Raw genomic sequence first — 24882 nt, 5'->3', positions numbered from 1 at the left:
CATTTAAATTGTGGCTTTCTGGAGAAGTGAAAGGACATATTTGCAGGCCAGCTGTTTATAGAAGTTTTTCTTCTGTGTGTTTGTTTTTAAGTGTATCTAATTTTTGATTTAGATATACCCATAGACAGAAAATATAAACTTAATAAGAAATTTGTAATACAACTTGCTACCTACAATGATACAGATGTAATGGTGTTTCTTTTTAAATAATCATCCTTTCTATGGCCATGAATGCAAAGTTTACTTTTCTGTATTAACAGTTTGCACTTTTTTCTGCATCATAAAGACATCTCCTTATTAAATAATGACATTCCATGGATAGTAATGGTCTAATATAAGTAGGTATTACAGTTTTGATGTTTGTGTGATTTAATTCTAAGCATGCTTCATTGTATTGCCTTCTCAATGTTTGTATATGCAATTTGAGTGCTGCAGATCTTTTAGACCAATTAAGTAAGGCAGCTGCAAAGCATTTCTTTTTTTAAAAAAAAAAGTCTGTAAAATAATAGAAAGTAATGTAACTAAAAGCAAAAAAAAAAAGTATTTGAGTCCTTGCTCTGATACCTCAAAAACTTTAAGCAAATCACTTAAACTTTCCAAGCCTTAGTTTCTCAGCCTTTATAAATGGAATTGATCATAATATTTGAATGATTTATTCCAGAGGGTTATTAGCTAAGTCCTTTGTAGACTGTAAAGTGCTATGAGGGGAAAAAAAGGTTTTTTAAAAACATTATTCTTAGATTCATTTTAATCCCACTTACAAGTAGACATAGGAAATGTCTAGGAAAGTAGACATAGGAAAGATCTTTCAGGATCATAGCTCTCAGTGCTTTACATTGTAGACAGTTCCAAAGGGTAAAAATAATCATGTAAGTTTAAAAGACAGACAAAAAACAAGGCACCTCTCCTAGAAGATGAATGAGCTGGAGCTGGGTGACACTTAAAAATGCAGGTGACAGCCATTATTCCAGGTTCCCTTCGAGTGACTCTGTAAAGAAACCCAACTACAATTTGATCAAATCCTTAGAAAAACCTCTTTTAGCTGCGAAAGCAAGAAAGAGAAAGTAATTTATATATAAACTCTATGATTTTTGAGATTTCATTGTATAATTTTAATCACTTCTTTAGCTCCTAGTTGTTGCACTATGTTGTACATGGAATGATATGGTAGTTATATAAGCTCCATTATTCCAGGATAAAATAATATTTTTAGACTGCTACCACATTTAGTATAAGAATTAAAGAGCATCTTTATTAAGTCATCCCATAATCAGAATGCTGCACGAAAGAACATCAGGAAAGTACTAATGCCTTTGATATAAAGCTGCTTGTCTCTGAACCCCATCACAGGTAGAGAAGAAATGCTGAAAGTAGATTGTGGATTGAGCAGGAGGTCAGAGTTTGCCTTGGGTTCTCCAAGGCTCAATGATTGGAGTAGACTTGCCCCTTTCCACCCCTCACAGAGCCATCAGCTTAGTGTAAGCCTTTGTCACACTTGCCAAGATAAAACCAGCAGTTTCTGATGATTCCTCCAGGTTCAGTTCTTTCTCCATTCCATCCTAAGCATTGCAATTGATGTGATTTTTCTTAAGAGTATTTGTAAACAAGGGATTGATTACCTGGTCAACTCTAGGAGGCCTTCCTGAGGCCTCCAGGATAAATAGACACGTCTCCATTTAGCTTGTGAAGCCCTACCCAGCCTGGCCCTAATCTGGCCTTTTCCAGCTTTGCTGGACATTCTCCCCAACCTGCATCATGCAGCCTGGCCAAACTGGCCTTCTTACTCTCCTTCACAGTGCTCATCTCCGGGGACAGCTAGGTGGCCCAGTGGATAGAGCCCTAGCCCTGAAGTCAGGAGGACCTGAGTTCAAATCCAGCCTCTGTCACTTAACGCTTCCTAGCTCTGTGACCCTGGGCAAGTCACTTAACCCCAATTGTCTCAGCAAAAAACAAGGCTCATCTCGTTTATATCTATCATCATCTCCATGATGCCTTTGCACTAACTGTCTGCCATGTTTGCAGTGTGGTCACTTATTACCTCCATCTTAGGCCCTTTCTTCCTTTAAGACACAACTTAGACTTGTCTTTTGTATGCAGCCTTTCCTTCATGAAGCCCTCAAGGGTCTTCCTTCCCATAAGAAATACCTTATATTTATCCCATGGATATTAATGATACTTTATAATGTACTTCGTCCTAGTTTAGTTCTGCTACCTTAGCCAGCTGAGAACACAGCTTAGTCCCTAGGCCACTCATTCACCTACTCAGTCAAAAGGCCTTAGAAAATGTGTGAAAAGTCCTTAAAAGCCATTGAAACCACAGCAGAGAGGAGAGATGTTCTAATGGTGGAAAGTGAAGCCTCCGGATATGATCCTCATACAGCTCATTATTCAAGTTAGGAAGGAAGTGTTTCCCCAAACTGGGGCATAGCCCTTTGCTGCCCATCTGCCAGGGGGAATCTCCTTTCCCTAGAGCCGACAGCCTCCGGAGAATGCTCCGTCCAGCCCTGAAACTGCAAGAGAGGAGTCCTAGCGTTGCAGTCGAGGAGTATGAGCAGGGGAGCCGCTGTAGTCCAGGAAAGTGTTGGTCAAGTACAGTGCCTGAGCACAGGCCTTTCCTCACTCACCTCCCTCACAGGTGATGAATACACTGATGAGACTGTGACCCAGGTTAGGTGTAGACTGTGATCTGTTCCTGCAGGACTCTTGTGTGAGCACTTCTGCAGTTACAATCCTTCCTTCTTTTACCTCCTTAGACTTAACATGTCATCATTGTGAGCAGCTGTTTCTGTAAATGGAAGCACATTTGCCAGCAATAGTGGGGAGGAGGGAGGTGTATATCCCTCCCTAATATGATGATCCCTAGTACACTGAGAGGTGAAATGTAGCCACATCATGATTGTCCTCTGGGATACTCAGCCCTGCCAGCATGAGGGCCATTGCAGAGGGGATCAACCTGGGGCCTGCCCATAAAGGACTATGCACTTTGCCTCATCAGGTCTTACCACCCTGATTGGTAATAGTGGTGGGAGTACATGAGAGTTGTATGAGTTGTAAATCAAGACAGGAGAAACTTTGTTGTTCAAAACTCTTTAAGAATAGGAATTCTCAAAAATTTGGAATATAAGGTTTTACAGGGGTGAATTTTGAAGACCATCTTCACATATATTTTGAAAATAAAAAGCTATAAAAAAGGTACAACATAAAAGCATAAAAAAATAAAATAAAAAGCTATCATTTAGAGGAAAAAGAATTGGAATTCTCTTTAACCCCTTTAGGCTTCTTGAAAAATATTTAATATGATAAACTTTCGATATTAGTTTCTAAAATAGGAAGTAGTAACATCTAAGTTATTTTGCTTTCCTGAATAAATAGAAACAATATTGAGGTACAATCTAATTGAAAAATTAATTTTCAGTAGCATCAGAAAAATTCACATTTCTGAAACTAAGTATCTTTCCACTCAGTAAGTCCTTAAAGTTCCTAATGATTGCTCTCAAGTTCAATAATGTTAGGAATTCTAAACTAAACAGAATGAACCAGTAGCTCAGTTCTGGGTTAATATCATGTATTACCAGGAAATTAAATCAAATCTTTAAGAGAACTGAAATCAAATAATCTCAGAAAAGTAACTTAATATTCCTAAACGGGAGTTGGGGAGGACGTGAACCTTAATGTGACAAGCACTAGGCCTTATGTTATTTTAGTATGTGGACTTTTCATCAATAAAGATTATTTTCTACTCTCTGCCCCCAGACCTCTGTAACAGGAGGACCTGCCTTATTTAGGGTGGAAACCAGCCTTCAGGGGAATCTTGGTATCCTAGAAGAATTGTTTGGAGATTGTTACCTAAGAAGCTGGCTTTGGACGTTTCACATTAGAACTTGGGAGTACTCCAATGAGCCAGTATTAATTGCTACTATACCTAGCTGACAGCTTACAAATCTCTGCCAGCACTGCACATCAAAAAGCTAGCCAGCAGAACCGCTCAGCAATCTGCAGGGCTTCTGGGACAAGTCAGGGTTTGGGATTTGGGAAGTGGAAGGCATCAACAGCAGCCAGGAGCCGTCTTATTGAAAGGTAGTGATGTGTGACAGCATCCCAGGGACCCACCTCTGAAGGATTAAATAGTCTGCATGCTGAAAAAAATTTATCTTGAAAATAGTAAGTCTGTGAATATTTAGTGTATATCCTGAGAGAGAAGGTCTTAAATAATCTGATTAAGGGAGAGTCAAGTTAATAAACAAAGAACCCCTTCTTAGGCCAGTAAAAATAAGGAAGGCTGAAGGGGTTGAAAAGCCCTTTTTCAAAATGTCAACGCAGTATAAGACCTCACATCATTAACAGGAAATATGGGCAGATTTTAAAATGACAAATATTTTAAGGCTAACTGATTGAAAGTAAGTTCTTCTCAATGACCATTTGAGGTACTCACTTAATTTATTTTTATCTTCTTTTTATAGATGAAGAAACTGCCAGTTAGAGAGGCCTTGTGGCTTGCCCTTAATTACACATGTAGACAGTGCCAGACCCAATATTTGAACCCGGACCTTCTTTCCCTTGAGTCCAGTGCTCTCCCCCACCTTTACTCACCCCTCCTCCACTCACACACATACAGGGACACATATATGCATATACACACACGTGCATGTACACACTTCTTTTACTTCTCTGCTTCTAAGCTGTATTTATAATTATTGACACCCATAATATCATTTCCAACTCAGGGAGTTCATCTCTATTTGAGGAAGGAAGGACAGTTAAAGTGAGGGAAAATCAAGAAAAGCATGAGGCAATGATATAATTAAAAATATAAAATTTTGTGGAACAGTTAACTGAACCTAATAAGGAATAAGGAACTAGAGAGCCTGTAATTTAATTGATTTAGGGAACTTCTGGGTGATGGAATTCTTTCCACTAGCACCAGTCAGCTTTTTATCTATAGCTTTTAGTCTAGAAAACTGCTTAGAGTACAGACAAGGTAAGTTCAGAATCTAATAAGGTCCTTTGGGTTTAAAAACATGTACATGTGTAGTAAAACAAGAGAGTTACTGTGCTGTCACTTCAACACAAGTCAGCAACATGAAGTAGCTTCCAAAATGCGAAAGTAATCTTAGACAAATGAATGAAATATAGCGAACAGAGTAAGGAAGGACATTATATTCAGTATATTTAATGCTTTTCAGAATACATCTGAAGTACTATGGTGATTAGTCAATCAACAAAGAAGGATTTATTAGGAACTTCTTGTTTTTCAGTCGTTTCCAGTCATGTCCAACTCTTTGTGATCCCATTTGGGGTTTTCTTGGCAGAATAACTGGGGTGGTTTGCCATTTCCTTCTCCAGCTCATTTTATAACAAGGAAACTGAGGTAAACAGGGTTGAATGATGTAAGTGACTTGCCCAGGGTCACCCAGCTAGTAAGTATCTGAGACTGGTTGTGAATTTAGGAAAATGAGTCTCCTGACTCTAGGCCCAGCATTCTATCTACTGCATTGCCCAGCTGCTCCTTGTTAGAGACATAGTCTGAGCCAAATACTGTTCTAGTTTTAGAGAATGCAAAGAAAAAATAATGAAGCAGACTCTTCATTCAGAGAGCTTATAGAGGAAATCAGTATGTACATAGATAGGTCTATATAAAATAAAAGCAAGATTATTAATTAATTATTAATTTCTTCTGAAAGAAGAGAGCAGAGAACTACAGCAGTTGGGGAGTAGAAATGAGGAAAGACATCATGTTTGAGAGTTGCTAGAGATCCAGTTCAATAGAAACTGAGATTCTAGGGTGGTAGTAAGGAGAGAATCCCTTCTAGGCATGGGAGGATATGTAGTGAAAAGGCATCCAAAACAAACAGAGTGCCATATAGAATGTAAATGGGCTGGACTGTATACTGCAGAAAAGCGGGTGATGTTTAATAAAACTGCAGAGGTAGGTTGGGGGCCATTGGTCAAGGTCTTTAAATGCCAACCAGAAACCATAGCGGAATTCTATGGTCAATCCTATACTTTAGAAAAGAATCATCTTGGCAACTCTGAAGGAAAGATGAGAGCTCGAGACTAATTAGTAGGCTTTTGTCCAGCTGAGAAATGTTGCGGGGTGGTGTGAGTAGTTGGGTGGAGACAGAGGCAGACAGAGGAAGGAGGGAGGGAAGAAAGAAGGAAAAAATGAATGAGAGGAATATTGTAGAGATAGACTTAGCAACTAATTAAATATATGGGATGAGACTGAGTGAGGATTCAAATATTATTATACTCTGATTATATGCTCGAGTGACTGGAAGAACAGATTACTGTTCATAAAAATTGGAAAGTTTGGAAGTGGTATGGATTTGAGAGGAAATATAATGAATTCTGTTTTGGAGAGGTTAAGTTTGAGATGCCTTAGAAATATTTATTTCTGATTATCCAGTATGTTGTTTATGATGTAGGACTAAAGCTGAAGAGAGAGGCTGGGGTTGGATAAATATAAATCTGTAAGTTATCTCATTGAGATGATAATTAAATCTGTAGTAACTGATAGGTTGAGGTCACCAAGATAATTTAGAGAAAGAAGAAAATAGGAACTAAGAGAGTCGGGGTTCTCCCAAAGTTAGTGGGCACAAGTTCAATGATTGATTAGTTAAGATTATGAATAAGAAGCTGTCAGACAGACAGAAGGAAATCTAGGAAAGGACAGCATCCTAAAAGCCCAAGGAAAAGAGTGTCTGGATTGCAGGGCAATCCGCAATGTTCATTAGTGCAGATTATAAGATTCGACAAGTAAGAGATTTAGGAAATTTAGAGACAGAAGTGTCAGTTGAGTGATGGAGGTTGAGAAGCCAAAATGCATCAGACTGAGAAGGGAACAAGAGGTGAGAATATGGAGGCAACAGGTGACAGCTTTTTCCAATGGTTTTGCTATGAAACAGGAGAGAGAGAGAGTATACAATAGTTTGAGGGGCTAGTAGAGTTAAATGAAGAGGGTTTTTTGGTGATTGTTCTTATTTTTTGGGGAAGAGAGATCAAGACATGTTTGTGAGCAGCAGGGAACGATCAGTAGAAAAGGAGAGGTTAAAAAAAGATCCAAGAGGTGGGAAGCAATAGCACAGGATCAAATGTATGTGAAGGGTCACTGATTGGCCAGGATGAGAAAAAAAAAGGCCACTTCTTCATCCCAGATGGAAGCTAAGGAGAAGAAAATGAGGGGATGTTGTCAAGGAATTTAATAGATGCAGAAGAGAAAAAGGATGTGTTGAGCCTTTTTGCCCATATGCCATATATTTTTATAAAATTGTTATCAATTTTAAAATATCCCTTTAGAGATTTTTATAAATTTTGCTGATTGTTTCAATTTCCATTTTTTCTGCTCCATTTATTTATGTTACGATTTCATTCTGCTTTATTTTTTTTCTGTAGCTTAAAAAGAGTATTTTATTTTTCCTTTTTCTATTTTTCAAAAACTACTTTGTATTAAAATATGTGGTTAGCATTTTAAGAGTTATAAATATTTCTTTTCAATAATTATTTTAATGATATGCTTTATTTCTGTATCACTTTAGTTTTCCCAATATGTCATTCTCTCTTTTTTCCTCTCCTATTCTGAGAGTTTTCTCTTATAAACAAAAAAGACCAAAAGGGCAATGTAACAGAACAAATCAAGTTTGGTAATATATAGTATTAGATATCCATAATCCCCTTCATTTGCAAAAAATGAAAATAGTTATTCTCTTATACCTCTTCTTCAATGTGGCATTATTTCATTTTTTTCCTGCTGCTTTTGCTGTTCACATTGACAGAACTGTTTTATTTATTTTCCTTTACTTGGCTTCAATTAATAGATTCCTCATGCCTCACCTATAGTCTTCATATTCCTTGTTTTTTCTGATACAGTAATTTTTCATTAACTTTCTCCTTTTTTAATCCATTTTCCCCATTAACCCTTTTTATCCATTTATCTATCCATTTGAGTTCTCATTCTTTGCTACCATCAAAAAAAAATGTTGCTACAAACATTATGGTGCATATTAGGCCTTTCCACATTAGATCTTCTTGCTGACCAAAGAGTGGGATCTCTGAGTTATTAACCACTTTGATAGCATAATTCCAAATTGACTTATTGGATAGTTGTAGCAGTTCATAACTCTAGAAACAGTATATTAGTGTGCCTATTTTTTCCTTGGTTTCTTTACACATTTGTCAACTCTAGATAATTAATAATTTATTCAGTTTTGCCTTTTTAGTAGCTTTGCTATACTCTAATAATGAAGCATGAGTCACATACTAAGCTCCCAATCTAGAGTCCTCTTGGATTACTCTCTCTCTTTTACTCCTACCCCATCCATTCTGTTGCTAATACCTGTTGGTTTCACTTATGTAGCATCTCCCCAGTACTCCCTCTTCTCTCTCCTGATATTGTGACCATTCGGTGGCACTAATAAAAATGCCCATTAGAATCTCTGCAAATTTTTAGGTGACTATATTATCAAGAACTCACAGGTTTTTTTATGTGCATATATGGGGAGTTTAAGGGGCAGAGGATGGTTTGTATGTATGTATGTACATGTATATATGTGTTTATGTATTTGTGTAAATAAGCATAAATCTTAGAAGAATAATTTTTTCAATAATATTTCATTTTTTCCAAATACATGTAAAGATTTTCAACATTCATTTTTGTAAAAATTTATGTTCTAAATTTTTCTCTCTACCTCTCCTTACCTCTTGCCTCCCCAAGAGAGCAAGCAATCTGATATATTTTAAATATGTGCAGTCCTTTTAAACATACTTTTAAACATGAACTTGTCAAGTTATATAAGAAAATCGGACAAAAATGGAAAAAAAATCAAGAAAGAAACAAACAAAAATGTGAAAATACTATGCTTCAATCCACATTCAGTCTCCATAGTTTATCTCTGTGTGTGATTCTATTGGGATTGCCTTGTCAGCACATTGTTGTGAAAAGCCAAGTCCATCACAGTTGATCATCACATAATCTTGTTGTTACTGTGTACAATGTTCTGCTCACTTCACTCAGCATTAGTTCATGTAGGTCTTTCTAACCTAGATTTCTGAAATCATATTGCTCATCATTGAAGAATAATACCTTATTAAAAATTATCTCAGCAAAATTAGACATTTTATTCAAGAGCAGAAGAGTATACAGATATCAAGAAAAATTCAAATACCTTTTTCAAAAAGTCACCAAATAAAAAGTTCCCTATAGTCAGGGAAGTAATTTCAGATAAGGAGAAAGTTTATTATTATTATTTACAAAATTGGTTGCTCTCAATCTGTTATTGTTAGTTATACATACATATTCATGATTTTGTATGAGAAAAAGAAATAAATTAGCATTTGAAAATTCAAAACTCACATTATTGTTAGAATCCTTACAAGCTGTTAAGTCATTAGAATTGATAGAGACAATAATTATCTAATTTAGCATAGTTCAGTATGATTGATCTGATTTTACAAGGAGATGTTATGGGCCAGAACTTGAAACAAGGTACTAAGTGGAACTGATAGAAACAATGCTTGTGTTCACACCTTTAGAGAGCTCTATAAGCAAGAAGCTCTTAGGGCCAAAGAGCACTCTGGGAGGAAGTCTACAAGCCCACTCTCGGAGGTGGAGTCAGCTTCATTCCATCTTCCACCTTTGTGCTAGCTGGAGGCTGAAGAAAGCAGAGGCAAAGGACAAGCTGCAAGAGCTTTTGGAGAAAATAAACGTTTGAATGTTATCAGCTGGCTGTATTTGGAGTGATTATTACTCTGAACCGAAACTAAGGCTGCCTCTAGAAAACCTCCCCAAGAAACCTGCTCCCAGAGAACCATTATATTTTAAAGAAGAGAACACCTCACATTATAATTAAGAGAATGAGATAAAAGAGCAGAAGCATATTAAGTTTATAAATTTAGAAGTGTTGAAAATTGGTAAAAGGATGTATAATAGTAGATAAAGAAGACAATTCAGAGTTAAAAAGCATGGCCTCAAGTCATTTCTGTAATAGATAATCTCTTTGTTATTACCTCTTATTACTGCAACCAAACTCTTCAAGTTTAAGAACTTCAGAGCAGTTGCCAATCTACAAGAGTAAAGGGAAGTCCCTTATGTGGAGTTCCCTATACTAATGAAATTGTAGGTGTGAAAAAAAAGAAACGGTAATCAAAGAAAGGGTGAAGGAGAAGGCAAAAAAGAAAGATGATAGTAATCTTAAAATCAAAACTAACTATAAAGAAATTAAGCTACCATGCAAAGATTTACACAAAGTTTCTGCTTTTAAGATACAAATATTTTGCTGTGCTTATTAAAGCAATAAAAATATTCATAAAGATGTAAAATAAATTTCACTTTTTAAATAACCTTAAAAACCAAAAAAAGGGGGGAAATCTCCAGAATAGATCAAGTAGAATTTTTTGGATTAATTGTAAATGGTCTGAAATCCCCGTCTGAAAAAGAAAGAGTAAGAAGAAACAATTATGTTGCCCAAGGGAGATATATTTAACATATAATAATCCTTTAAGGTTTTCAAAGTATTTTACATATATTATTTATGATGAGGAAACTGAGGCAAATGGGTTAAATGAATTTCCTAAGCAAGGAGTTGGAAACTGAATGGATACTCACCAACTGGGAAAATGGCTTTATAAAGTTGTGGTATATGAATATAATGAAATATTCTTATTCTATATAACAAATGATGAACAGACTGATTTCAGAAAAGCCTGGAGAGACTTATATGAACTGATACTGAATGAAGTGAGCAGAACTAACATTATATATAGGAACAGCAATACTGTGTGATGATCAGCAATGATAGACTTGGCACTTTTCAGGAATGCGGTGATCCAAGACAGTTCCAATAGATCTCCAAAGCAATCACAGAAGGCAAATTATGAGCCCTTAAACCCCAGCATAACAGGTGAGACTTGGCTAGGCTTACCCAGCTCAGTAGAAAGCCTGCAGCATCACCAGCTCCAGTGCAGTCTAACAGAGGATCCTACCCCTCTGCAAAAGAAGTTTGGACAATCTCCCCAGTGCCCAAGGAGCAAAGCTCAACTTTTTAGAATGAGCAAAAAAAATGAAAAAAAGCTGTGATTATAGAAAGCCACTGTGGAGATAGGGAAGATTAGAACACAAATCCAGAAGAGGACAGCAAAATCAAAATGCCTTCAGGTGAAGCCTCAAAGTGGGATGTGAACTGGTCTCCAGCTTAAAAGACTCTCTTGGAAGGTTTCAAAAAGGATCTTAAAAGAAAGAGAGAAAAGAAAAATGAGGAAAAGAATTGAGGGCTATGTAGGAGAATTATGAAAGCTTGGAAAAAGGAAGCACAGAAATTAACTGAAGAAAACAAATTATTAAAAATAAATTTGGCAAAAGGGAAAAAGAAAACAACTGCTAAAAATAAAATTGGAAAAATATTCACTGAACAAAACAACTCCTTTAAAATTACAATTGGCCAAATGTAAAAGGAAATTAAAAAAAAAAAAAAAAGAAAAGCTAACTGAAGAAAATAATTCACTAAAAATTAGAATTGGACAAATGGAAGTGAATGACTCAATGAGACATCAGTAATCAAACAAAAATGAAAAAATAGAAGAAAATATAAAATACTTCATTGGAAAAAAACAAATGATCTGGAAAATAGATCCAAGAGAGACTCTAAGAATTATTGGACTATCTGAAAGATGTGATGAAAAAAAAAAAGAGAGAGAGAGAGCCTGGACAGCATCTTTTAAGAAACCATCAAGAAAAACTGCCTTGATATCCAAGAACCAGAGGGTAAAATACTCATTGAAAGAATTCACTAATCACCTCCTGAAAGAGACCCCAAAATGAAAACTCCAAGGAATATTGTAACTAAATTCCAGAACTATCAGATCAAGGAGAAAATATTACAGGCAGCCAGAAAGAAAGAAGTCAGATATCAAGGAGTCACAATTAGGATTATCTAGGATCTAAAGTATTGGAGGGCCTGGAATATAATATTCTAGAAGACAAATGAGCTTGCACTGCAACCAAGAATCAACTGTCCAGTAAAATTAAGCATTGTTTCAAGGGAAAAGTTGGTCATTCAATGAAATAGAAGTCTTTTCATCCATTTTCAATCATTTCTGATGAAAAGACAAGAGTTAAATAGAAAATTGTATCTTCAAATATAGGACTCAAAAAAAACCATCACTTTTTTTTAAAGGTCAAAATGTCTACATCCCTACATGGGAAGATGATACATGTAACTCTTGAGACTGTATCTTTGTCAAAGCAGTTAGAAAGAGTATACTTAGAGGATATAGTTATAAGTTGACTTTATTGTAATGATATAAAAAATAAATTAAGGGTAGAAAGGGGATTGTAATGGGAGAAAAGGAAAGAGGAAGTAAAATGGGATAAATTATATCACATGAAGAAGCATAAAAGACCTATTACAGTTGAGCATTGTTTGAACCTTAATCTCATCATATTTGGCTCAAAGAGAGAATAACATATGTACTTAGTTTGGCACAACTAAATTTGTAAATTTGTCTCACCCTATAGGGAACTAGGAGGGAAAAAAGGAAAGAAAAGGGTAAAGCTTATAGGAGGAAGGCAGAAGAAGAAGGGGAGATAAAAAAGGGGGGGCTGAAAAAAAGGACAGATTCAGGGACTTGGTAGTCAGAAGCAAAACATTGGTGAGGAGGGAAAGAGTGAAAGGAGAGAGAAATAGGGGGAAAATAGGATGGTAAATGTGAATGGAAAGAACTCTCCCATGAAACAAGCATATAGCAGAGTGTATTAAACAGCAAGAATCCTACAATATATTTTTTATGAGAAGTGCATTTAAAACAGAGAGATACATAGAGAATAAAGGTAAAAGGTTGGAGAAGAATATTATACTTGGCTGAAGTAAGAAAATCAGGAGTAGCAATCCTGATCACAGATCAAGCAAAAGCAAAAATATATCTAACTAAAAGAAATGTGGAAGGAAAACATCATGCTAAAGGGTACCAGAGATAATGAAGTAATATCAATATTAAGCATATATGCACTAAATGGCACAGCATCCAAATTCTTAGAGAAGTTAAATGAGTTATAAGAAGAAATAAATAGGAAAACTATACTAGCAGGGGCCCTATCAGAACTAGATAAATTGGACCACAAAAAAAAGAAATTAAAGAGGTGAATAAAATTTTAGAGGAGTTAGGTTTGACAGACCTTTGGAGAAAATTGAATGGGGATAGGAAGGAATGTATTTTTCTCAGTGGTACATGGCACCTACACAAAAATTGACCATATATTGGGAAATAGAAACTTCACAATCATATGCAGAAAGGCAGAAATAGTAAATGCAACCTTTTTATAGCATGATGCAATAGAAATTATGTGTAATAAAAGACCATAGAAAAATAGACCAAACATTAATTGTAAACTAAATAATATAATCCTAAAGAATGAGTGGGTCAAACCACAAATCATGGAAACAATCAATAATTCCATCCAAGAGAATGATAATAGTGAGGCAACATAATAAAATTTATGGAATGCAACCAAAGCAGTTCTTAGGAAAAATTTCATATCTCTAAATGCTTGCATGAATAAAATAAGAGAAAGAGAAGATCAATGAATTAGGCATGCAACTAAAAAGGCTAGAAAAAGAACAAATTAAAAATCCCCAATTAAATACCAAATTATAAACTCTGAACAATTAAAGGAGAGATTAATAAAAGTGAAAGAAAACTATTGAACTAAACAACTAAATTGGTTTTGTGAAAAAAAAAAAAAAACCAACAAAATAGATAATCCTTTTGTTAATTGGATTAGAAAAAGGAAAGAAGGAAGCCAAATTATCAATATCAAAAATGAAAAGGGTGAAGTTATTCTTCTCCCAAGAAGAAATTAAACCAATAACTGGAAGCTATTTTGCCCAATTGTGTGCCAATAAAACTGGTAATCTAAGTGAAATGCATGAATACTTACAAAAATATAAATTTCCTAGATTAACAGATGAAGAAATAAAATATTTAAATAGTCCCATTAAAAAAAAAAAAAGATTTGAAAAACCATATGAACTCCCCAAGAAAAAAAAAAGAATCAAGGGCCAGATGGATTTACAAGTGAATTCTACCAAACATTTAAAGAGTCATTAATTCCAATTATATATTAGCTATTTAGAAAAATAGAGGAAGGCATTCTATCAGTTAATTTTTACAGATATGGTACTGATACCTAAACCAGGAAAGGCTAAAATAGAGAAAGAAAATTGTAAACCAGTTTCCCTAATGGATTATTGATGCAAAAATCTTAACTAAAATATTAGCAGAGAGATATAGCAACTTGTTACCAGGATAATACACTATGCCCCAAATGGGATTTATACCAAGAATGCAGGTGTTCAATATCAGGAAAACTATCAGTGTAATTGATCATGTCAGTAATCAAACAACAAATCGTATGATTATCTCAATTAATGCAGAAAAAACATTTGATAAAATACAATAGCTATTCCCCTTAAAAACACAAGAGAACATACAAATAAATGGAGTTTTCCTTAAAATGATAAGTAGCATCTATGTAAAACTATCAGCAAACATTATATGTAATTAAAATAAGCAAGAGACATTTCCAGTAAGATCAGGGGTTGCCATTGGTACCATTATTATTCGGTATTGTATTAAACATGTTAACATCAGCAATAAAAGAAGAAAATAAATTGAAGGAATTAGAATAGATCATAAGTAAACAAAATTATCCCTCTTTGCAGATGAAATAAAGAAATCCCATTTAAAATGACGGTAGTATATAAAATATTTTGAAGTCTGCCTGCCAAGACAAAGGCAGAAATTATATGAACACAATTACAAAATATTTTGGAAGAATATCAAGTGTTCTTGGATAGGCCAAGTTAATGACCTTATAAAGTGACAATTGTACCTAAATTAATCTACTTATTCAGTTCCATACCAATCAAACTGCTAAGAAATTACTAAAGCTAGAAAAAAAAATAATGAAATTTATCTGGAAGAAAAAAAGATCAAGAATATTAAGGGAATTATTAGGGGAGGAAATGTAAAGGAAAGTGACCTAGCTGTACCAGAACTAAAACTATATTGCAAAGTGGTGATCACCAAAACCATTTGGTACTGGCTAAAGAATAAGAGTGGTTCATCAGTGGAATGGTTAGGTTCACAAGATACAATAGTCAATGACTGCTAAACCCAAACACTCCAGCTTCTGGGATAGGAACTCACTATATGACAGAAATTGCTGGGAAAACTTGAAAATAGTGTGGCAAGAACTAAGCATTGGCCAATGCTAACATCCTATAACAAGATGAGGTCAAAATGAGTTCATGATTAAGACATAAAAAGTGATTATATAAACAAATTAGGAGAATAAGGGATAATCTACTGTGGAGCAGGGAAGAATTTATGCCCAAAGAATAACTAGAAAATCTTACAAAATGTAAAGTGGATAATTTTGATTATATTAAATTGAAAAGGTTTTGCATAAACAAAACCAGTGCAGCCAAAATTAGAAGGGAAGCAGAAAGCTGGGGGAAATTTTTTAGAGCCACTGTTTCTAATAAACACCACATTTCTAAAATATATAGAGAACTGGCTCAAATTTATAAGAATAGAAGCCATTCCCCAACTGTTACTCAAAGGATATGAACAATTTTCAGACAAAGAAATTAAAATTATTTCTAGTCATGTGAAAAAATGCTCTAAGTCATTATTGATTAGAGAAATGTAAGTTAAGACAACTTGGAGGTATTACTTCACACCTCTGTGATTAAGATGGCATGAAAAGATAATGATAAATATTGGAGGGGATGTGGGAAAACTGGGACATAAATACATTGTAGGTGGAGTTGTAAAATGATCCAACCATTCTGGAAAACAATATGGAACTATCCCCAAAAGGCTATGAAACTATGTATACCCTTTGATCCAGCAATGTTTCTACTGGGCCTGTAGCCCAAAGAAATCATAAAAAGGGGGAAAGGACCCACATATGAAAAACATTGTGTGGCAGCCCTTTTTGTAGTGGCAAAGAATTGGAAATTGAGTGGATACCCATCAATTGGAGAATGACTGAATAAGTCATGGTATATTGATGGAATGGAATATAATGTTCTATAAGAAACAATCAGTAGAAAAACCTAGAAAGATTTATATGAACTGATGCTGAGTGAAGTGAGCAGAACATTGTATATACTAGTAAAAGCAAAATTATGTGATGATCAACTAGGATGGCCTTGGCTCTTTTTAGCAATGCAATGATTTAAAGCAATTCCAATAGACGTGTGGTGGAAAGAGTCATCTGCATCCAGAGAAAGAAATATGGAGACTGAAAGTGGATCACAACATAGTATTTTCACCTTTTTGTTTGCTTTTTTTTTTCTTTTTTAAGTTTCTTTTCTCTTTTGATCTGATTTTTCTTATGAAGCATGACGAATATAAAAATATGTTTAGGAGAGTTGTACATGTTTAAGCTATATTTGATTATATGTTGTCCAGGGGAAGGGAAGAGAGGAAGGAAGGGAAAAAAATTTGGAACACAAGGTTTTGCAAAGGGGAATGTTGAAAACTATCTTTACATAAATAAATAATGGAAAAAATAAGGAACAAATAAAATGCTATAAACTAAAACAACAACAACAATCTAGTAGAAAGAATAGAAATTTTTTAAATTTAAAAATAAAAATTCCAACTCCTCCCCTCCCCCAAATAATAATAATTTGCCCAAGATCACATAACTAGTAAATGACTGAGATATGATTTAACTTCAAGTCTTTCAGAAACCTTCTATTTACTATGCCACCTAATTACTTAATTATTATATAATAAATATAAGAAATTCCAAACAATTTTGGGAAGATGGTGGCATTAGTGTCCACAAGAGCCTAGATCTCACCAGCCTATTTATAGTTACCTTAGTAAAAAAAAAATGCACAGAAGAGATATTAATTTTTTTAAAAAAGTCAAAGAAAATCAGCTATCGGGTTTTTCCAGACAATATAAAAATCTCCTAGAATTCTGTGGAAACCCTGAACAGAAACAAGCCAGTGTGTGGGGAAGGAATCCTGGGGAAATCTTCATAGAACCCTCTGAAGAGACAGGCCATAAAAAGGTTCCAATGCAAGGTATTCCAGGAAATAGGCCCAAGTGGTTCCCTGTGTAGGACAGCCCTAGAGTTCTAATTACAAAATGATATACATTCAGAACAGTTTCTAAGCAGTCTTGCACCCAAACCAGTATCCACACAAGGTATTCCTAATCTTTCCTCTAGACAGCACAGATCTGAATCATGGCACAACACAGATCTAGAGAATTCCTGTAAATGGTAGAACCTAGCTTTTGCCCCTACACTTAGAACTAAACAAGATCTTATCCTTGCTTATCCCGGAATACAGAAGCAGAGTTATTCTCAAGCCCACTACACAGAAACTGAGGCTGGAAACTTGAGTAAAGAGAAGAAAAGGTCAAAGTCAATAAAGAAATACACTGGACTAAGATATACCCAAGGGTTAAGCCCAGAAGAGTAATTCCACAACAAATCCACATAGCAACTCAGAGAAAAGGACATTCTGGCTAAGAAATAATAATAATATTTTGAACATTGATAAACTTTATCAATGGATTAAATACCCTGAAAATTAGGATGAGCTAAGCAGAAAACAACTCTATGAAACAATAAGAAGTGTTACAACAAAACCAAAATATTTAAGAAAAAGCAATGAATATAATATAAACAACAACTTTCCTAGAAAAAAATCAAGGAATTATAATCCAAGAATCATCAGACGAAAATCATCTTTCACCCCCCAAAAAAGCATCACAAGAATATATTTTAAGAATAAAATGCCCATCTCTCTTAGAACTAGGAGATAAAATGAAAATATTTTTAAAACCCCACTCTTCACCTTGCTAAAGGGACTGCAAATGGAAAACTCCCAGCAGCTTCATAGCCCATATCCAGACTTTTCCCTATTAAAGAAAATACTAAAAATAGTCCAAAAGAAAGAATTCAAGTACCAAAGAACCACATTCAGGATAATAGAAGAGTTGATTACTGCCACTTTTAAGGAGATGAGAGATTGGAATATGATATTCCAAAGCATAGGGATAAAGTGTCACAAAGTAAAACCTGTTACCAATATTTTATCAGTTAATCAGAATATGTGTTTAAAATAATAAGAAATTTCTTAGTTGCAAGGAACTTAAATTATACCAGGGAAGATAACATATACATAGATGATGAGTATGTACAGAATAAACATGCACAGATAAATACAAGATAATTTGGGGGGAACACTAGTTGTTGGGGGGAGTTAGGAATACATCTTACAAAAGGTGGTGCCGGACCTATGTCTTAGAGCAAACAAGCTTATTCAAAGAGGCAGAAGCCGGGGTGGGAAAGGGAGGCGTTATAGGTGAGATGGTGAATGAATTCCGGATGTGGAAGATGGCCAGTGGAAATGGGCAGAGCAAATAGGCAGATTGAGTGTTGTGCTTATGAAACAAAGACAAAGCCAGTTGGCTGGACCATAGGATGAACAAAAGACAGGAAAAGCTCATTTAGGACCAATTTTGGCGTCAAAGGGAGTAGTTTATAGTTGATTATAGAGACATTAGGAAACTGCTGGCGTCTGCTGTGAAATGGCTTGTGTTGGAATGGCTGGAGCCAAGTCTAGAGGTTAGCAGGAACTTCATAGGCCATCTAGTCCAACCACCTCATTTTACATGTGAAACAACTGAGATCTATGGCAGTTGGGTGACTTTGCCAAGTTCTCACAGGCAGAGAGCATCAAATGTGAGATTGGACCTGCCGTGGCAGTTACATGATATGGTCACTTTGAAGTGAGAAGACTACAGGCAAAGGATAAGGACTAAAACTGACCCAGAGTGTGTATGGTGTGGAGTCAGAAACAGCAATCTTAATGGTAATAGATAGCATTAATAGAACACTTTACATGATAAATGTGGAAATATGTATAGAAGAATTGTACATCTTTAACATCTATTGGATACCTTGTTGTCTAGAGGAGGGGGATAGGAAAAAGGGAAGCAGAAAAAATTTGGAACATGAGATTTTGCAAAGGTGAATGCTGAAACTACTTTTGCATATATTTTGATAATAAAAGCTTATTATTTTTTTAAAAAAATATAACACTTTAAAGTTGACAAGACAGGTATTATATTAATTTAAAGTTAAATTGGGGACAATGAGGTAGTACAGTGAATAATTGCACGCTAGCCTGAAGTCAGTTCAAATACAACCCCAGTCACTTAAATCTGTTTGACTCAGTTTTCTCATTTGTGAAATGGAAGTAATAATAGCACCTATTTTCCAGAAATACTATGAGGATCAAATAAGATAATAATTATAAAAGCATTTAGCAGAGTGCTTGACATATAGTAAGTAAAATAAGCATGTTACTTATTATCATTATCATTATTAAATTCTATCTTCATACAACTTTATCAGATAGAGGTTATTATCTCTTCTTTTACAGTTGAAGAAACTAAAGCTAAGTTTAAATAGATTGCTTAGGATCACATAACTAGTAAGTGTCTGAGGTCTTCAAAATGAGATATCAAACTCAAATCTTTTTGATTCCCAAGTATGACACTATCCACTGTGCTACCTGGAACCTAGAAAGAAATAACAAGATTTGGTGACTTATTGGATATGTGCTGTGTGGAAGAATGCTGCATCTCAAAGATGAGCCTGAGGTTGCAAACTCTGATGAGTGGAAGGACTGAGGTGCCTTTGATAGAAATAGGGATGTTTGGGAGAAGACTGAGGGGGAAATATTAAGTTCTTCTGTCGACATGCTAAATTTGAGATAACAGTGGAACATCTACTGAAATGTCCGGGAGGCAATTGATGATTTAGGAAATGGAGCTCAGGAGAGAGACAAGGGCTGATTTCTGTATCATCTCCACAGAGGACAGCAGAATAGAAGAGAAAACAACCCTAGGAGAATCATCCACTACTAGAGAGCATGATATAAGGCCTGGTAAAGAGTAATGAGAGATAAAAATGGTTAGATCGGTAGGAGGAAAACTAGAAGAGTACATTGTCATAGAAAGTCAGAGAGGAGAAGGTGGTTAAGTATCCATGAGAAAATGGTAACACAGCAACAACAAATTATGTGATGATCAACTGTAATGGACTTGGCTCTTTTCAACAATGTAATGATTCAAGCCAATTTCAATAAACTTGTGATGGAAACAGCCAGAGAGAAGACAGTGGAGACTGAATGTAGATCACCATATAGTATTTTCACCTTTTTGTTGGTTGTAAGCTTGTTTTTTTTTCCCTCGTTTTTCCCTTTTGATCTGATTTTTTTGTGTGCAGCATGATAAATATGGAAATGTTTAGAAGAATTACACGTTTAACCCATATTTGATTACTTGCTATCCAGGGGAAGGGGGGAGAAATTTTTGGAACACAAGATTTTGCAAGGATGAATGTTGAAAACTATCTTTGCATGTATTTTGAAAAATAAAAAGCTATTATTATGAGACAGAGAGAGAAACTAATGTCAAATTCAGCAGACCAGTCAAGAATGAGAATTGAAAAAAGACCATCAAATGTAGTCATTAATATTAAATCATTGGTAATTGTAGATAACAGTATTAGTTTATATATGAAAATGTTAGTTTAAAAATTAATGTATTAGGGCAGCTAGGTGGTGCAGTGGATAGAGCATCAGTCCTGAAATCAGGAGGACCCAAGTTCAAATCTGGTTTCAGACACTTAGCACTTCCTAGCTGTGTGACCCTAGGCAAATAGTCCAATGACCTCAGCAAAATAATAATAATAATAATAATAATATATTAGGATTTTAGCCCATTGTCATTTAGAAATAAAAAATTTACATTTTTCTGTTTGTGTTTTTAACTTTTGGACAGAGAGGATAGGAAAAATGGGTTTATGTTCAAAGAGTTTTGTTTGATTTAATCAAAAGTGAAATCGAATATAGTGTTAAATTTATATTAATTACTCCTTCATATATTTAGATTATATTTAGCGTTGCAATTAAGTAAGGTATTTAAATGATTTGGTTTCACATGCAGAGGAGAAAGTGGATCCCATTTTGAAAATTAGTGGTAGACTAATGAATTGTACCTATATGAATGAAATAACATTGTTTCAATAAATAGAAATAAAGAATATTTTCCCCTGTTGGACTAGCATATCTCTTAATAAATATTTATTATGTGTTTACTATAAGGCGTTTATTTGGAATACCAAGTATAAGACCTATCTTCCAATTGCCTATACTCTTGTTTCTGGAAACTTTTCCACTGTGAAAAGGAGTCAAATCAGTTTTTAATTATCTAAGATATTGAAGGTGAAAATGATGCAGATAATTTACTAAATTAATTTGATTTAGGATGAATTTTTTTTTACTTTTTACTTATTTTTTACTTATATTTTAATATTTTATATTCTAGCAATTAATATATACTTGTTCAAAAGAAAATAATGAAACCACATTCTGTAGATCAAATTTGTGATTTAGAAAGCTGTCCAATTTCTCCTTCCTTTTTTTCTTTTTGCTCCTTACTCAGCATTTTGTTTATTTCCTTACTCTGTTTAGGATATGGCTATGGTGAAGGATCTAGCTATGGTCAAGTGAGTGAATGAACAAAAGAGCAAATTAACAAATAAATGGATGAATGAATGAAAAAACATTTATTAAGCATTTACCATGTGTCACTTTCTAGAAATAATACTTGATCTGCACTGAGTCAGAATTCAGATGGCAGCCCTGATATTTTTTATCAGTGTAACTGTCCGCAGGATACCTAAATAACCTGGGACCTAGGGTTCTCATCTATTAAAAGGTGAAAAGAAAACATTGAGAGAATGTGAGACCCTTAAATTTAGAGCTGGAAGGGATACCCACAATCATGGTATGGCCTCTTAACCAAAATTGCATAGGTAGCAAACACCAGAGTCATAATTTGAAGCCAAACTCTTAGAGTTTCAATCCACTGCCATGCTGCAGAGCAATGCAAATCTATTAGAGATAAGTTGTTGAGCTGATTGGATTCTGTGATTTACCTCATATGATAATTGTTAAATTTTTTCTTCTCAAAGTTGCAATTATTGTCTTGATGATGGTAATAGGGAATCCTTTTACTTGAATATTAGAAATATGATTTACTATATTAAGTCTGCTGGCAGATAATTGGGAATTAATTGTAGGCTGGCTTTGTTCTTCATTTGCTGTCATTTTTTATAGAGTAGTTAAACTTACTTATATATGGACGCTAATATTTTCCCATTGTAATTCATTTGAGTTTCAGAATTCCTAAATAGTAAAATTTTTGAGTTTTCTTTGGCTAAATGCCAATTTTTTCTTCCTTTTTCTGTTTTAGGCTACAGCGACTGGCAAAAGATATTATAAAGCAACTTCACATACAGGACAGTGGGTCATGGGCAGTTAATAAGGTTTCTGCTTTGGATCGAACTCTAGGTGAAATCTCTCGCATTTTGGAAAAAGAGGTATGTAACTTGCCAGTTTCTAGTTTCTAATACACACACACACACACACACACACACACACACACACACACACACACACACACACCTATAACTGCTACTTTAGTTTTGGTTAAAATAAAAAGTAAAATTGGATTTTATGACATGATATTCCATTGCAGATTCTATAATCAATAGTTTTGTGTGTTTTGTTGATAACTAGCCTAATGATTGTTGAGCATTGATGGATCTAATATTGTTGGGAAAATATCATAAAGATCTTTTCACATGGAAGCTAGAACATCTCTCTTTGGGAATGTTTTCAAGTTATTCTTTGATCTTTGAAATGCTGTGATAGTTGAAAAGGATGTGCACTTCAGATGGCACACTGTGACATGTCATAGGAACTAGAGATCTCTTCCTTTTTTCTGTCTCTGTATCACAGTCTACAAAGCTGTCTAGAAGACCACCATGTGTAATAGTTATGTAATTCATTTTATGAGACTCTGAAGGTCAGAATCAGGAAAACTGGGTGGAAATTATAGGAAGGTAGATTTCAATTCAATATAAAGAACACCTCTCCTAATAATTAGAGTCTAACTTATCAGCAAAATAGGTGACACAGAAGAAGAAAGTTTCCAGCTAGCTTGAATGAGATAGCTCAGTGATGCAATGGATAGCAGTCTGGTCTGGGAAAATTAAAGTTCAAATTCACTTTGTGACTTGAACAAGTTGTTTCACTGCAATCTGCCTCAGTGTCCCCATACATAGAATAAAAATAATAATAACACTGAGCTCCCAGGATTGTTGTGGGGATCAAGTGAGATGAGATTTGAAAAGTCCTTAACACAATGTCTGGCACATAGCACATAATTAATACTTATTCTCTTCCTCTTCTACCCCTTCCAATGACTTGAAACTTTTAATCAGAAACTGGTTAACTTGTTCTTAGGAATGTAGAGGATATAGCCATGCTGTGAGGACAGGTTAGACAAGGTCAGACCTCTGAGATCCATTCCAACTCTGAGATTCTATTACTTTTTTATTGGAAATTCTCTTAGAAATGATTTTTTTAATATAGTAAGGTACTTTTAACCATATGTAAGCAGAATGTAATTTTCCCCACAGTAAGAATTAAGAGCAGCATGATGTATTATAGCTCTGGGTAAGTGTTGAAAGTATAATAACCTAAATTAATAAGTGAATCAAACAGCATTTATTAAGCACCTATTTTATGTTTAGCATACTGCTAAGCCTAAGGGGATTTTTTAAGTCCCTTCTCTCACTCTAATGGGGGAAATAACATGCAAGCAAATATGTGTGACTAAGATACATGCAGAAGGAAGGGACTAGAATTAAAAGTACTAGGAAGATTTCTTTTAGAAGATGGGACTTCAGCTGGGACATGAAGGTAGATTGAAAGTAAGTGAAAGAGTATGGATCATAGAGGCCTTCTTCTGGGAAAAGATGAGATAGCAGACGGTCACTTGCATGTGCAGGATTTGCTTTGGCCAGGAGAAAAGCCACCTCTTACACTGTTGTTCATTCTTCATTCTCAGAGAGAACATTGACATCAGAAGTATGATGTCTTGTCTGAATTGGATTTATGGCAGAGCTGCACAAAGTCATTAGGGATGAACAGGAATGAAAGAGGAGATAATGATAGAAGCATTGGCTTCCATATGGGAGATGGCTTCCATATTTTCAGTGAAATAAAAGGCAACATTTTCAACTAAAAGGACATACAGAGTGGATATTGTAGAAGGTTTTAGGAGGAATAACCAAATTTGGAAGAGGCATTTAGATAGGTGTGGATGGGTCACCAATTTGCAGTAAGGATTCATTTGAGATGAATGAAACATAAATTTCTAGTGTATTAAATCAGTATGTTTTCATTATTTTCTCTGAATCTGATCAGCAGTACCTGAATAAGAGCACCATCAGTAATTGGTAGGAGAAGCAAGAGTTTTGCTGATAATGGAAGTCAGTCATAGAGTTGTGCAGGTTTATCAAGGGATTATGACAAAGAAGGGACAGCAATAGAGCCAATACCTGAATGATGACATAAACCCGATGGGTGGAGAGATTAGAAGTCAAAATAAGGGTGAAAAATTGAGTTTAGGGATTGTAGAGGAGAGGGAAAGGTGATCCAAGACACATTGCCACCAAATAAAGGAATTTCAAAGATCATGAATATGGATACATTTGTGTATATGATCTAAGGCCATCCGCTGTGTGGAGAAGGAATGGAGTAGAGCAATTGGCTGTGGGAAATTAGAGGTTGGGGTGTTAGAATCCATATCATATGTATTTTGAACTATGAATTTAAAATGCTGACTAAGTTGTTATCTTAAAAACTTAGAGATAGAAATCATTGTTTTTAAGTTTGCACAAGAAATCAACTATTAACATAGAACTTCCAAGTGGAT

General features: G+C 34.9%; 1 protein-coding gene across 1 annotated transcript in view; it reads left to right on the top strand.

The window, feature by feature from the left end:
* Positions 1-24882, top strand: part of SCAPER (S-phase cyclin A associated protein in the ER) — a 362563-nt gene that overhangs the window by 162447 nt on the left and 175234 nt on the right. The window contains exon 23 of the mRNA XM_051982442.1: positions 22351-22477. Within this exon, the coding sequence (XP_051838402.1) occupies positions 22351-22477 (127 nt within the window). The remainder of the gene's footprint in view (positions 1-22350; positions 22478-24882) is intronic.

This window comes from Antechinus flavipes, chromosome 2 (genome assembly GCF_016432865.1).
Source record: "Antechinus flavipes isolate AdamAnt ecotype Samford, QLD, Australia chromosome 2, AdamAnt_v2, whole genome shotgun sequence".
Lineage (NCBI taxonomy): Eukaryota > Metazoa > Chordata > Mammalia > Dasyuromorphia > Dasyuridae > Antechinus > Antechinus flavipes.
This window is presented reverse-complemented; position numbering and strand designations above follow the sequence as displayed.